At 39.3% G+C, this 15,169-nt stretch overlaps 1 protein-coding gene across 4 annotated transcripts in view; it reads left to right on the top strand.

Moving 5' to 3' along the window:
* The window catches only part of gas7 (growth arrest specific 7), a 186,668-nt gene extending 174,399 nt beyond the window's left edge, over positions 1-12,269 (top strand). For 3 of the 4 annotated variants that reach the window (XM_062970672.1, XM_008104328.3, XM_008104327.3), the window contains exon 14: positions 672-12,269. In XM_062970672.1, coding sequence (XP_062826742.1) covers positions 672-785 — 114 coding nt within the window. In that variant the 3' untranslated portion in view covers positions 786-12,269. The remainder of the gene's footprint in view (positions 1-671) is intronic. The other variant, XR_010002895.1, reaches the window with a different exon arrangement.
* Positions 12,270-15,169: the final 2,900 nt, after the last annotated feature.

Below are 15,169 nucleotides of genomic sequence, written 5' to 3'. Positions count from 1 at the left end.
GTAGGTCTAGTCTTGTTCAGACAGGCAACTAGTGTTGGGGCTCATAGTTGCATAAATTCCACAAACTTCACATGCAGATGATGGTATTGATACCACAAATCTACATCTTCCATTGTTGGACTTGTCTCAATATCCATGGCCTACTTTTTGGCCATTGTTGAAATAGTGCCCTTGGCAACACAAATCCAAATCACAAATGTGCATTTAATAGTTGTTAATTTAATTGAGTCATAAATCAGGAAATGTTTATTTAAAATTTCAACAAAGGGCAGTCGGGAAGGTGTTAGCGGTTGACAACTCTTTTCTGGAACTTTGAAATTCTTCAAAATCCCAAATTGGTAGCTGAGGTTGTGACACCTTTTGCTTTACTGGCTCATGGTACACAAATATATATTATTAAATATATATGATAAAGTTACCTATGTGCTATGAGTATAAGGGATATATGAAACATAAGTTAATTTTGTGTTTTGACTTGTGTCCCATCTCCAAAATAACGGTACCTCATTAAGTATCTATCTACATACATAGTTATTCCAAAATCCAAAAAAATCCCAAACATTTCTGTTCGCAAGCATTTCAGATAGGTGATTTCAGCCTGTAGTAGTTTTTCTTTTTTTTTCTTTGAAAATACTAATGCTGCTGCTCTTTTTGTGCTGCTGTTCTTTTAGACAGTAGAACCTGTGGATCAGTTGCTTCAGAAAGTGGATCCAGCCAAAGACAGGGAACTGTGGGTCAAAGAACACAAAACTGGTGATATCAGGCCTGTGGATATGGAGATATAGACTGCTGCTGCTGGCTGTAAGTGGTGGGCCTCTCTCGCTCAGCCCAGTTGGAAGGGAGTCCTGGAAAGCGTCGAGAAGGAGGGACAAGAGAGATGTCCCACTGTCAGCTTCCTTATATATTTATTATTGCCTGTACGGACTGTTTCTGTTTCGTCCGTTCATTCTTCCAATCCCCTATTGTGCTATGCCTTAAACATCAAACATTCCAGGGTTGAGAAGCCAACTCTTTTTACTTCCTTTCAAAACAGGCTCCCAGCAGGTGTGGCTCAAAACAGTACCGCTGGACCTGTTTTCTGGGTGCAAAGAGAGTTTTGCTGTTTTGTGATTAACTATTCTGTGCTACTCTCCTTGCATGATGTTCTCTGTTTTGTGGAGTAACAATAAGATACAGGAAGCCTCTGCCATACATGAGGGGTGAATTTGAATGTGGAAACAGGGACATGGTTGTGAACGTTGCCACTGAATTTTGTAGGAGTAAGGAAACAGTTAGGAAGACTACGCCTTCCCTCCTCTGCTTTATGAAACAGAATTCGTAATGCTTACCTACCTCACAGGGTTGTTGTGAGGATAACAGTAAAACCTGTCCATTGTTGAAACAGCAAATCCAGTTCCCAAAACTAGAAATGCCATTGCAAGGCTGTAATAGAATGGTTTTGCTTATTTCAGTAAAGGAGGTAGTGAGTTAGGAGAATGTGGGCCCAAAGAACAGCTGCTTGGGTTGGCCCTTTTTGTACTCCCCCTCAGGTACTTCTTGGCTTCACTCCTCAAGCCACTTACTCTCATGGGGACTTATGGATCACCCACACTGAAGAATTATAGCAATTTGAAACCATTTTAACTGTAATGGCTTCATCCTATAGAATTTTGGGATTTGTAGTTTGTTGTGACACCAGAGCTCCTTGACATAAAAGGACAAATGTCTCACAAATTACAAATCCCAGAATTCCATGGAACTTAATGTGTTGTCAAACTGCTTTTTCTGTAGTGTGGATACAGCCTTACTGAGGAAATGAGCTGAGAACTGTAACCATTATTACCCTCAAGTTGAAAGGAAGACCCTTCAAAGAATAGATTAAGGACACATTACTTAGGCTTGATTTTTGTACCACAGATTTTTTTCCCCACTACCGTTAGATGCTTTGCTTGCAAAATTGTCACCAAATCTCCATAACTCAAGTTTTCATTTATCATCTAATCCAGTGGTTCTCAACCTGTGGGTCCTCTGATGATTTGGCCTTCAACTCCCAGAAATCCTAAGAGCTGGTAAACTGGCTGGGATTTCTGGGAGTTGTAGGCGAAAATACCTGGGGACCCACAGATTGAGAACCATTTATCTAATGGCATACAGTGTGCCAGCTGTGAGGTCAGGATGACTTAGTCAGTGTGGCTTATTTCAAAAATGCCCAATTGTTTTTGTCTTGTGCCACCTAAATTCTTGTGCAACTGCCACTGAAATATTCAAGTAGAACTTGGTCTTGAGGAAAACTGAGTTCTACTTGAATATTTCTGTGGCAGTTAACATGTTTTTGGCAGGTGCTTGAGCCTCTGCACCATAGCAGCCATTTTAAAGGGTGTTTCAGTTTACCAGAGAGTTTAGTCCATGTTAAATCCTTCCACAGGACTAAGATTCAAGTACTCATCAGCTTTGTTTTGGAGGACCCCAAATCAGCACAAGTGAGTTGGAAACAAGTATATAAACCCAGCCAAAGATGAATCATAAAGCCATTTCACTGAATCATGATGTTCCTGCAAGGACTTACTTGTTCATCCTGAGCTCCTGCATGTTGGAAGAAAACCATTTGTCTTACTTCTTGCCTTGGTATTTATATAAAACAAATATTTGTTTTATGTTATCATATTGCCTTTCATTTTTTGTGCTGCCAAGTGCTTTGTTTGATCAGCTGTCATACACAAATGGAGGGACCAGAGAGCCCTTGAAGGAATGCATTCGTCAGTATTTGGACCAGATTTCTTATCTTTTCTCATCATCACTGCCAGATATAGTCATAGTCTTTTTGATTTCCAGAGAATTAAGAGAGATCAAAGTCTTTAGCTTTCAGATGGAAATAAGTGCTACAGATCACCTGAGCTTCCAGAGCAGAGATGAGATTTGTTCTACTTGGATCCTTGATGTGAAAGGAGTGAGCAGAAAAGGCATTGCAATTAACTACAACACTCGCTTTATCTCATTTGAGTAGTCTCACATGCTATTCCCTTCTGGCCTGCTTAACTACAAACAAAGTATTCCTTTTTTCAGTTGTAGTTTCATCTCAGGTTGATAATAGGAAACACACTGTACTTTGTCTTTTCCCCGAGAAGCTGGCCATGAAGGTTGCAAGAAGAACAATTTATCCTGTTGGTATGCATAGGGAAATTGAGAGTTGGGCAGATAACAGCACTGAAAAGATTTCCAAGGCAGTCATTCAATTCCTTTTCCTGTTTTGAAACCAAAGTCACATTACCATATTCTGTGCATCATTCCACCTTGCTTTTCTTCGAAACATCCTTCTGTTGCCTTCCTTTGTTTTCAGACTTTCACGCTTGCCTGTTCCCTAAAGACACAGACCCTAAAGCATTTGTCTTCAGATTTCAGCCAATGTTAAGCAATGCTGGCTATCAAAGTTACCAAAAATATTACACCATCTCCTCTCTATATCTTATGAATCCAATCTGCTATGAAAACATCTGGCTGGTCTTGTCTTTTGTGCTTGCTGCTTCCCATCAATTAACAGTTGTCTCCTTATTGCTCCATATATCTCCCTGTTACTGTTATATTACTCAGGTTTTTTAAAGTTATTGAGAACTTAAGGCGCTGAGCATACCACAGTTCTCTCTGCTTTGCCATTGTCACATTGAGGGAGGTGACAAACCATTCTTTCCAAAGCAGTGCCAAAGATTATAAAGCAATGTAAAAAAAAATTGCTTTCTTTGTGATCACCTCAGATCGATCAACGTCTTGCTATGCTCTCTGACTAGCTTCTTGTCTTTTACCATTTCTGTTTCATTTCTAAGCTCCTTGTCCTTTAAACTGCAGTTATTAAAAGACAATTGTGTGTCCCTTGCGACAACTGCATATGTTCTTGAAAATATAGTCAGGAGACAGAGAAAAAGGAACAGAGGGAGATCTATCTTAATTTTACCACTAACATTGATATCTCTTAGTCCATTGCTAAAACTGGATCTACTGCAGTTGAATAATGCAGTTTCAAATAGATATAAAACTTTTCCTTACCATATTTTATAAAATTTGAGTGAACAAATAGCCAAAACCGTCCTCCTAATGTAATAATGGAGTTTTGCTAGATGTGAATATTTAATTATAGTTTCCAGCTAAGCATCTTCTCAGTAACTTTCCATTGTTGATTAGCTATGGTGCTTTAAGGTTAGAGTTTCAGTCCAGCAGTGTGTCCACATTTAAACATATTTGGCTAGGAAACTTAGAATGAGAGAACTACACAAACTAATCACTATGTGTTGCCTGCCAACATTGCCATTCTCTCTCTCGCTTTTACATACATACACAAATATAAGAAATTCAGCATGCTGATGTGATGTTCTTTCTCTAAACTTCAAGTATAAAACTTCATTGCTTTTTCCCCCCTAAATTTCCTCATCTGTTTTGGTGTTATTACAATGAGTTTCTCATTTCATTTTAGGAGGAAGTATTAGTTGTTTTCTTTCTGTTGCTCTCTGTCCAAAAGTTTACATTTATGACATGGCTTCCAAGCATGGAGCATCTTACGTTGTCTGTGCTTTTTGCTTCAGGGAATTTTCACATCATATTTATCTTGGGTTTCATTTGAAGAGCCAAGCACAAAAAGCCTGATTTTGTTAAGATATCATTTCTAGCCACATCATCTCTCTGCTGTTTTGCATGTCACCCACTTCTTCAATACTTGCCAGTGAGAAAAAAAATTGACCTATTTATCTTTCTAGTTTCATGAGAAAGATGTTATTGCTTTTGTGCAATATTCTTCTAAGTGTTCCAGATTTTGTTCAGAGAAAAGATAAGCTCTATTGAAGAGAATGTTTAAGAGAAGATTCCATAGCAAACATTTGATGACCCACAAAAGTTGTCTGGTGTTTGGCAGATTTACTACTAAAACCCAGGGCATGTAAAAATACAAATCCATGTGAACAAATAAGTGACCAAAAAACCTAGTCCAATCAATGTGATCAGTGCCCAAATGTTCCAGCAAGATGTGCCCCATCCACCCACACCACACCACCACACCCCCAATTTTCCATTTTCGCTGTGGCCAGTCAGTTGGAATTCTGGTCCTGAGAGGGAGGTTCTTCCCCACTGAGGAATTTTTCTATACATTGTATGAGAGCAGTGGTTCTCAACCTGTGGGTCCCCAGATGTTTTGGCCCACAACTCCTTGAAATCCCAGCCAGTTTACCAGCTGTTAGGATTTCTGGGAGTTGAAGGCCAAAACATCTGGGGACCCACAGGTTGAGAACCATTGTACTAGAGCAAACCTTGTGTTTCGCTAAGACAAGGGTGAGGAAATAGCAGTCTGTGTGCTGTATGTGGTCCCAAATTCTGCTTATGTGGCCTCTGAAGTCTATGACAGCCCCTAAAGCTTGTCGGGTTATTTCTTTTTCACCCTTCAAATGGTGAAAAATGCAAGCTAACTGCTTCCAAAGTTTTTTCCCCCTCTTCAAATGTATTCAAAATATCCTTTCCCCATTACAAATCTCAAAATAGTCACATGGCACTTTTATTGTGCTGCGTGGTATCGATGCAGCTCACATGAGGGGTAATGGGGCAAGTATTGGCCCCTCCACAGTTTCTGCTTCTGTTCTAAACCTATTAATACTTATTTCTTTTGCACAGATCCCATAAATATGTGAGGTTGTTCTTAACTTGGTGATGTAACATATGGATGATGCATATTCGTTCTCTAGTGCAAGTCGTCTTCCACATTTTGCTTGCGATTTTTTGTTTCTTATTATGTGACTTTTCAGCAGCTATTTTTAATTTGCTTTATTTTTTGCCACTAACTCATTCACTGTGTGATCCTTCAAGGAGACCTCGTCTCCCCACACTTTTTAGCAGCAATTGGTTTAAGTTTTTCCATGTCCGGAGCATACCAACAGCAGCTGGACCTGTTACATAACCTCAGCACAGCCCCTGTCTCAGCATAGCTCTTGTTGACAGGGCCACACACTTCTGTTGTTGTTATCTTTAAAAAAAATAAAGGATACTAGACTCCGTGGAGAGTGGAGCTAGGCTATTTAATGTACTTTATTAATTTAGAGCAGGAAGGCTAGGAATGTGATTTTTGTAATCAAATCCATTTTCCCGAAAAGATATTTTGAATTTATTTGTATACTAGTGCATGAATAAACAAAACTGCAATATTGGTTTGCCATGCCAGACAACCTATACCATTGATTCTCAACCTGTGGGTCCCCAGGTGTTTTGGCCTACAATTCCCAGAAATCCCAGCCAGTTTGCCAGCTGTTAGGATTTCTGAGAGTTGAAGGCCAAAGCATCTTGGGACCCACAGGCTGATAACCACTGTGCTGTACCATGCCCCACACATACCATCTTCCTTTTTTTACTGCATCTTAAAACATCTCTCCAATTATTTCTGGGATCTCCTTGATTTGATACAGGGATACGCTTTTCTGTTGATCCCTTGTTCATTTTCCTTAGCATTGGCTTGTACTACAACAGTTAGATTTGCCTTTTTGTACATGTGCAGTTGTGTTAAGAAGGGCTTATTCCCCAGTTAGTGTGCTTGGATTTGAGGTCTTTCAGTTGTTAATGCTCTTTTGCTAGAAATGTGTGAAGTTTTCCCAACAAGACCTGCTAAATTCTTAAAGCGAAATGCTTTCCATTTCAATGCCAGCTTTGCAGATCATAGTGACTCAGGTCCATTCCTTAAAATGACCAGACATTCCTCTGCCAAGTTTCTCTTTGATCAGCTACAAGGAAGCTCTTCTTCTCTGCTCTTTCCCTCACTGTCCAAACAACAGTGAAGAAACAATGAAATAATGAAATATTTCCAGTTTATCTATTTTTCTTCCTTTGTGCAGCTGAGAATCTCTGCCCGTACCCAGTGTGTTAAGTTGTTATGGAGTGAAGCAGGAAGAAAGAGCAAACTTTCTATTACTGCCATCACAGACAATGTGAACTTGTTTTAGATTTCACTTGACAGTTCTTCTCAAACTGCCTTCCCAGCTGCTTTCTTCTGGCACGCTGACCCTGCGTTCTGTTATTAGCCAGGCTCTAATGGAAAAAATGTGCAGAAGGGCAGCCCGAAGGATGACTGTGCCTCACAGAAGGGCTTGCACTTGACCAGCAATTTCCTTCTGAAAAAGGAAGGCATGACAAGATGCACACAAGGCCATCAAGTGAGGACAAAAGAACAACGGGGTAGTCTTGGAAATTTAACAGGAGTCCCTGTTGTCCATTTTGATGGGAGTGGAGGAGCCAATTGAAAGACTCTTGAAACATCAGAGGCAATTAACATGCACAGCTGTTAGACGTGCGATGTTTGAAAGTCAGGGTTAAAAGGGTTTGCTACATTCATAAGTGATTGCATGATAATTGCTAGCTAGGCAGTCTTTAGTGAGCCACTAGAGCTAATTTTGCTTGCCTGTCGCAAATGACAAATAATAGCTCCATGCTAAATGCCCTGTTCTGTACAAATTTCCTTGGTGTCCAGGAACAGTCATGGTCAGACTCAGAATACTGATCATTGTTCTAAGCTTGTTTGGGAGCTGCTGGTTTAAGGGCCGGTTCGCCTCCTGTTATAACCTGCTTGAAAATATATTTAACAAATATATCGAATTCAGTGGCTAGGCTATTAGTGTACTTTGGAGCATTGAACAAGCATAGCTTAGGAACTGAAGATATCCTTGATGCCCCATATTGGTTATCAAGCAGAAAAATAATATATTTTAGATCTCATGAGAAGCACTTTTCATAGTTTGTGGTGGATTGTGAATATTTTGATATTATAAACAAATTTTAATAACCAATGTGACTAAGAGAGTTGCATTTAAATGCAGAAAGCAGATTTTGCAACTACTAATTGCAATAAAACTCATGAAACCTAAAAAGTTTGTTCTTGTTCTTTGAACTTGAGTTGGCTTAATAAATGTATTACTGTAATGTGTATTTTGAGCTGATTCTAAGCCAACTCAAGTTCAGAGAACAAGAACAAACTTTTTAGGTTTCATGAGTTGTTTGTCAGACAACATGTTACGAGGAAAAAGCAACCCAGACTGGGAGAACAGTCACTGGTCTGACTTGTTGATGAAGTCATGAAATAGGACCTCTTACCACCACCCCCAAAAAAACAACAACAACATTGAAATGAGCACTTCTGAATTGACGTTTCTGATCTTCAATATCAGAATTGTCTAAGGCTTATTGTAAAAAAATGAAGCCATGGAATGTCTTTTTTAGATTATAGATCTTTAAATAAATTGATGAGATGGATTTTTTGGGAGATGGTGCTTTTCCTCAGACTGAGGCTGGATCTATACTGCCCTATATCCCAGGATCTGATCTCAGATTATCTGCTTTGAACTGGATTATATGAATCTATACTGCCAGATAATCTGGGATAAACAGATTTGGGATCAAATCATGGGATATAGGGTAGTTTGGAAGGGGCCTCGAGTATAGCAGCTGAATTAAAACAAGATAATTTTCATGGGCAGGTTGTGTCCTGCAATGATAGGGAGAGAGGAATGGGACATTTACACTGTAAACAAATATTTTTATGCCTGTTTAAAAATTGTAACATCTTCTAAGGGAACATGAAAATTGTTGTTTTACAAAAGTATGACAATTCCCTGCTTTCATTACAGACATAAAAATGTCTGAAAGTGTGTGTATATAATGTGGATAATGATATGTGAATAATGTAAATAAGTGCATTTCATGTGGTCCAGTGGCTTGAACTCGGTTTCTCTTCAGCATCAGGCATTCATTATTTGCATGAACTCAGAACTGACTGGTGCACAGCCAAAAAGAATCAAGGAGCAATTGCAGCTGCTCTTCCTGCTGAAGACAGAAGGGACCAGCAGCTGAAAGTTGTTCTGAAGAGTTCTCTCAAGGGGATTCAGAGAGCCCAAAAGCAGAAATTACGCCCAAATCCAGCCCACATAGGCCACTAGACCCAGTAACTAGAATATGATGGACTGAGTTTTTAAAGTTCAGAGTAACATCTTCCTGTTTCCTATTGTAGGAAGGACTTAGACGGTCCCAACTATTGCACTTGCATCCATGCTCAGCTGTGATATGTGTAACTGTGTCATGTGCCAGGAGGTGGCACTAATTGGTTAACATTTTTCTCATTCTGCATGGATATTTCTCACTTGGCTTTTCTGTGAATTTGTCAACTAAGCAAGTCGCCCAAGGCTTTGATAGGTCCCAATCTTTTAAGATGATTTTTGAGAATCTGCCATCATTATCACTGAGAAGCAAAAGTGTTGCTCTTGGTTCCCAAAACTGCTACCAGCCAGAAGATCCTATCTTAAATGACTGCAGACAGAAAAGCATCCTGGAAACATTTTAATTCTGTATCTTGTCCTTTCCATCAGCCATAGCCAAAGTGCTCAATGACGAAGCATGATGGGGAAGTGGTAGTTCATTGACATCTAAAACAAAGCTTCCCCAGACCTGATGTGTTTATGTATACTTCAGATTATAATAGGACATTGACTTTTCTGGGTCTTAGGGGCTCAGGGCTCGTACAAAAGTTGCAAAACTTTGAATTTTAAAAACTGACACCCCCCCCCCCCCCCGCCCCAGAGAACAACTCTTTAGGAATCCTAAGGTCCTCCAGTATGCTACTGTGCTCAACCATAGAGACCATAGAGTCATCCTGGAGACCCCTTCCAGATAATTAAGATTCTCCTCTTCTTCAGCCCCTCTGAATTCTTTCAGTCCTCGGTTTTGACAAGTACATATGTTCATACTGAAAAGCATTATTTACCCCTGTAATTTTGCTATTTTATTATGAATATCTAAGCATACTGCCCAATGATTTATGGTATGAATCACAAAATCAATTGGAATTGAACTACTGATTTCAGCAAGATGTGGATCTATATATATATATATATATATATATATATATATATATATATATATATATATATATATACACACACACACACACACACACACACACACACACTCATTCCACAGTTCTGTATGTTCAAATTCAGCAAATCATTATGATTCCATTTGTTAAAAAAAAAAAAGATCTTTCAGAATTGTAGAGGATGGGAAATATAGGGAAGTTCTGTAAAGAAACCAATTTATTAATATAGATATTTCTTCCAACTTATATTAAGTTGAAATATTTTGAATGAATTTAAAATTAAGAAGAAAAGATTTGTTCTAGATATTTTGAACACTCCAGTTTAATCTTTGGAGGAAATCTTTTGATCCTCCACTCCTTGAAGCAAACCATAGCAAAGGAGATAAACTCCAGTTCTGTGGTACATTGGAAAGTTCCTTTTTAAAAGTACTACCTGTACTTTTAAAGATCTGTACTACCTAGACTTAATATTTGCAGTTTAAAAAAAAGGTTTCTTTTAGCTTTCTTTTTGTTTAAAAGCATCTAACATTGTTACTGCAACCCCCACCCCAAAAGACAGCAATAAGCTGTTGGCCTATGATACAATAATATCTATATATTTTGGTGAAAATCTAAATGTAACTAAAACTATGTTACAGTTACACACAAAAGCAACAAAGGTATCTGTCATTACATTACAATCATAAGGTATCTTACTTATATTTTATTTACTGAAAAAAGAAATCAATAATGAGATTTTAACTAGTCATTTTCAAGCTGTGGTTATCCTGTAGCCTCTCTGGAGATTCGTTTTCAAATCTGAAGTTAAGATTAAAGTCTAGGGCATTTTGAATAACATAATTTCTTATGGTGCATTCCTTGTTTTCAGATAAGAGTGTTTTAAGAGACTGGGGCATTCCCACTGGACTGCCTTTTGCATTTGTGAGACAGACCCCATTGTGAGGACTTCTAATAGTTTTAAAGACTCAATGTTAGTGGAACATCATGAAAAACCCCATGGGAAAAATGACCGGTTTTCTGTTTAGAGCTTTTGTGTGTGTGTGCCTTTAGAGTGAATTGAGTTTAGAGTTTCAAGCTTTCCCTTTCCCAGGCTGTTCCTGGATCAACCAGATGAACTCAAACTTTAGAACCAAAACAGAAAGATGGTCTTTTCTTTGACATTTGTCTTCCAAGTCACACTTGCAGAGAATATTTTGAATTGAAATTTGAATATTTAGGATTGATAGAAAGTGACATTGCTCCTTTAACTCTGTCCTTGATCTTGGATCTTTTCACCTGAAAGATATTCTTAGCAGAGGAACTCAAGACTGCCTTCACTGTGGGAGTGCCGAGCTTCCGTTCTTTCCATCATGCTTATGTAGTAGCAATAATATTTGTTGCGGAACAAGCAAGTGACTATGGCTGCCACCTAGTGCATAGCAAAGTGCATTTAAGCCCCGCCATTGTGAGTGACATTTGCAGCCTATGCATGCTTACTTGAAGGTCCTACTGACTTCTACAGGACTTCTTCCCAAGGAAGTGTGCTTATTATTGCAGCATTAAGGATGCTTAGCTGTATTAATTGCACCTGAAATTTGCAAATAAAATCTTCTACACTTTTGCAAACTTAGTAATTTTCTGTTATCTTGATTATTGGAATTCATAGTCTCAAATATCCCAGAAATTGTATGAAAAAAGACATTTAAATCCAAATTTGTATTTCTGAACATTTTACACTTTACAGAGGCAATATGCATAATTAATTCATATTGTATCCTTTCTCGCTATCTAAGGATAAATTGAATTTGCGTGACACTGGTCTGCAGACATAATAGATTTGGAGGATGCCTCTGTTCAGCATCTAGTGCTCCTTCCAAGCAGATTTTTGTTTTTCAATGATGTTGTCTATCTACTCTTTTTATCCTGTACCTTTTACTAAACACTTTCTAAATTTTTATGGTAAAATGTGTCTTCTGCCTGCAGTAATGGCTTTGAACTTTGTAACACTTTGCTGCAGATTTTTGGCTGATAGACATTGAAAAACTTAACTCTCCTGTAAGCTCTGTGTATGAATAACATCTGTGAGCTTTTAATCATTGTGAAACCTGTTAATATGGCTCTTTTTTTTTTGCTCTCATGTAATTGTATGACTAAAACACTGCAGCTGAATAAGTAAATGCCCATCAAGATTTAAGGGCTGTGTTGTCAGTTCAGGTATGTCTTCTAAATGTTAATGTTGATGGAGTTGCACTGATTTACCCCAGCTAAAGATCTCACCCTTAAATGTTGAAGGTATTTGCTATACAATTTTTTTGTCTTATGTACAAACATTTCCATAAACTTTGTATTTTCCTCTATTTTAGTGAGTTTGTATTACGCACTTGAAAAGCTTTATCTCATCTCATGTAAAATAAACTGTACAGTCCATTAACATCTGTATTTCTGAACTGGTATTTATTAATAGGCAACATTTCTGCAACTGTTACGTATAGAAGAGGAAGGGAGGAGAACGGGGAAAAAGAAGTATGAAAACACCTGTAATACAAACAGGTTTTTACTTTAGCATGAGCTTTTGTGGACACAAACCCACCAAAGTCATATATCAATTAACTTCTTCAGAGGCAGTAATAAGAGATAAATATCAGACTGAAGGAATATTTAAGCAATTGTGGATGTGTGATAAAATGCCTGTGATAGAATACCCTGCTCTGTAACTGAATAATGTGCTGTTTAGGTAAAGGTAAAGGTTTCCCCCTGACATTAAGTTCAACTGTGGGAGTTGGTGCTCATCTCCATTTCTAAGCCAAAGAGCTGGCATTGTCCGTAGACACCTCCAAGGTCCTGTGGCTGGCATGATCGCATGGAGCACCATTCATTTCCCACTGGAGCAGTACCTAATCTACTCACATGTGCATGTTTTCAAACTTCTAGGTTGGCAGAAGCTGAGGCAAACAGCAAGAGCTCACCCAGCTCCCCGGATTTGAATCCCTGACCTTTGGTCAGCAAGTTCAACAGCTCAGCGGTTTAACCCGCTGCACCACCAGGGGTTCCTATGTGCTTTATATCCAGGGCCTTAATGCCACTTGGTAGTGCATCTGTATTTATCACCACGAAAACTCATGCTAAAATAAAAACCAAATGTGTTCCAGTTAACTCTTTATGTTGAATGGAGGGACTGCAAAGAAAGGGAGTATTGCTGGTTATGACAGAAGCACTGGGACCAGAAGTAGCACACCCTGGGATCCTGATGCATGACAGATACCCCATTCTACTATATAAAACCTGGTTAGATTTTGTGATTAGTTAAAAACTTCCAATGGCCAATTTTAAAGGACTCAAAATAGGGACACACCAGAAAATTCTTTTTAAAAAAATCAAAACTTGAGACTCTTGTGGTCCTGCCCTTTCCCCCTCTTTTTCTTGTTACTGCTGCAAGATCCTGGCACCACTGTATTATCACTACAGTAAAATAGGATAAACTATTTTTTATTATAGTGGTTCTTGTGATTATAGCACCAAGAAAGAGGCTATCAGGAGCTCATTTTTTGTGTGCTTTCAAGAAGTTTCTGAGGTGTATCACAGGGGTTTCTTGACAAGATTTCTTCAGAGTGTGATTGCCATTGCCATTCTCTGAGAATGAGATGGTGTAACCTACCCAGGGCCACCCAGTGGATGTCCAAGGTTTCCTGAAGTTATAATTGAATAGTCAACTCACTAGACCACTCCGGCTCTCATCTCAGGAGCTCACGGGTTACAAAAAGAGTGCTGGGGAAAGTTGAGGCTTCAAAGGCCCCTTTGCCATTCACTGTTCTACACACATACTGGTCACTTTAAACTTGAGACAGAGGTGGGAGCAAGAGGAGGGCCTCCCCGGCCGATCTCAAGACGCGCACCGGTTCATAAGAGGAGATGCGATCACGGAGACAGGCAGAGCCTGAGCCGTATAGGGCTTTATAGGTCAATACCTGCACCTTGAATTGGGCCCGGCAGTTTATCGGCAGCCAGTGGAACTGCTTTAATAGGGGCGTTGTGTGCTCCCTATAACCAGCTCCAGTTAAGAATCTAATGGTTGTGCACAAGTAAACTGCCAAATTGTTAGTTTGACGCTATTTGGGGGTTTAAAATTGCCAATTATTAAATTAGAGGAGCAGGGCATTTGATGTGTCTTGGGCACAAAATAAGGATGAGTCAGCATGCAGCCACCCTCATACATATCTGCTGAAGTTGACACATGCCAGCAAAAAAACTCATGAGGGTTGAATGAAAAGTAATGCTCCACCTTCGTAACTCCTCAACAGATGGCAGTACTAGTATGCGGCAGGTACTGGCTTGTTCAGTAGACTCTCCTCTATAGTTCCATTTGGTGGGAAGCCTTAGCATTGAATGGTTGTGTTGTTAAAGCGCGAAGTATGGAGCCCTGCGCAGACGGTCAGTCAATGCGACTTAAGCAACATGCAGTCAATGAATTCTTGACAGCAGAAGGTGTCACCCCAAAGGGATTCATCAGAGAATGCAAGCTGTTTATGGTGATTGTGTTGATGTGAGTCCTGTGCACCACTGGGCAAGTAAGTAAAAATGTTGAGGTGGGAACATCTGACTTCCGTGACAAAGAGTTGGGTGTCCTGTGACAGCAGCCACCGAGTTTCACAAGCAAAAGGTTGACAGATTGATTCAGGACGATAGTCGTATCACAAAGAAATTTAAAGCATAATCGGCATTTCACAAGAACGTGTGGGTCACATTATTGCTTTGCTTGGCTATCGGAAGATCTGTGCACAATGGGTACTGTGAGAGGCTGGGAAACAGAGTGTCGACTTCTTCCGTGACGGCTTCAGAAAACTTGTTCATCGTTGACAGAAATGTATCCAATTGTCTGGTGATTATGTGGAAAAGTGAATAGTGGTAGTTAAAGAGCACATTCTAAGGATTATTTCTATGTTTGATTTATTAAAATATTCCCATCCAAACCCAAATAATGAAGGTGGAGGCATTACTTTTCATTCAACCCTCGTACAATAAACGCCTTCAGGGTATCTCGGGACAACCTTGTCTTTTCACGTTGAACATTATTATAGCTACCCTTTCTCAGATGTCTCTATAACAGTGGTTCTCAACCTGTGGGTCCCCAGATGTTTTGGCCTTCAACTCTCAGAAATCCTAACAGCTGGTAAACTGGCTGGGATTTCTAGGAGTTGGAGGCCAAGACACCTGGGGATGCACAGGTTGAGAACCACTGCTCTATAGTGACAACAGAGTGCATTTCATTCTTAAAATCTATGAGATGCCTCTCTCATTGGTTAAATGTATTGAGGTGATCAGTATGCAGCTTGA

The sequence above is a fragment of the Anolis carolinensis genome, chromosome 2, assembly GCF_035594765.1.
Source record: "Anolis carolinensis isolate JA03-04 chromosome 2, rAnoCar3.1.pri, whole genome shotgun sequence".
Taxonomy (NCBI): domain Eukaryota; kingdom Metazoa; phylum Chordata; class Lepidosauria; order Squamata; family Dactyloidae; genus Anolis; species Anolis carolinensis.
Note: the sequence above shows the minus strand (reverse complement) of the source record. Positions and strands in the feature narration are given on the sequence as shown.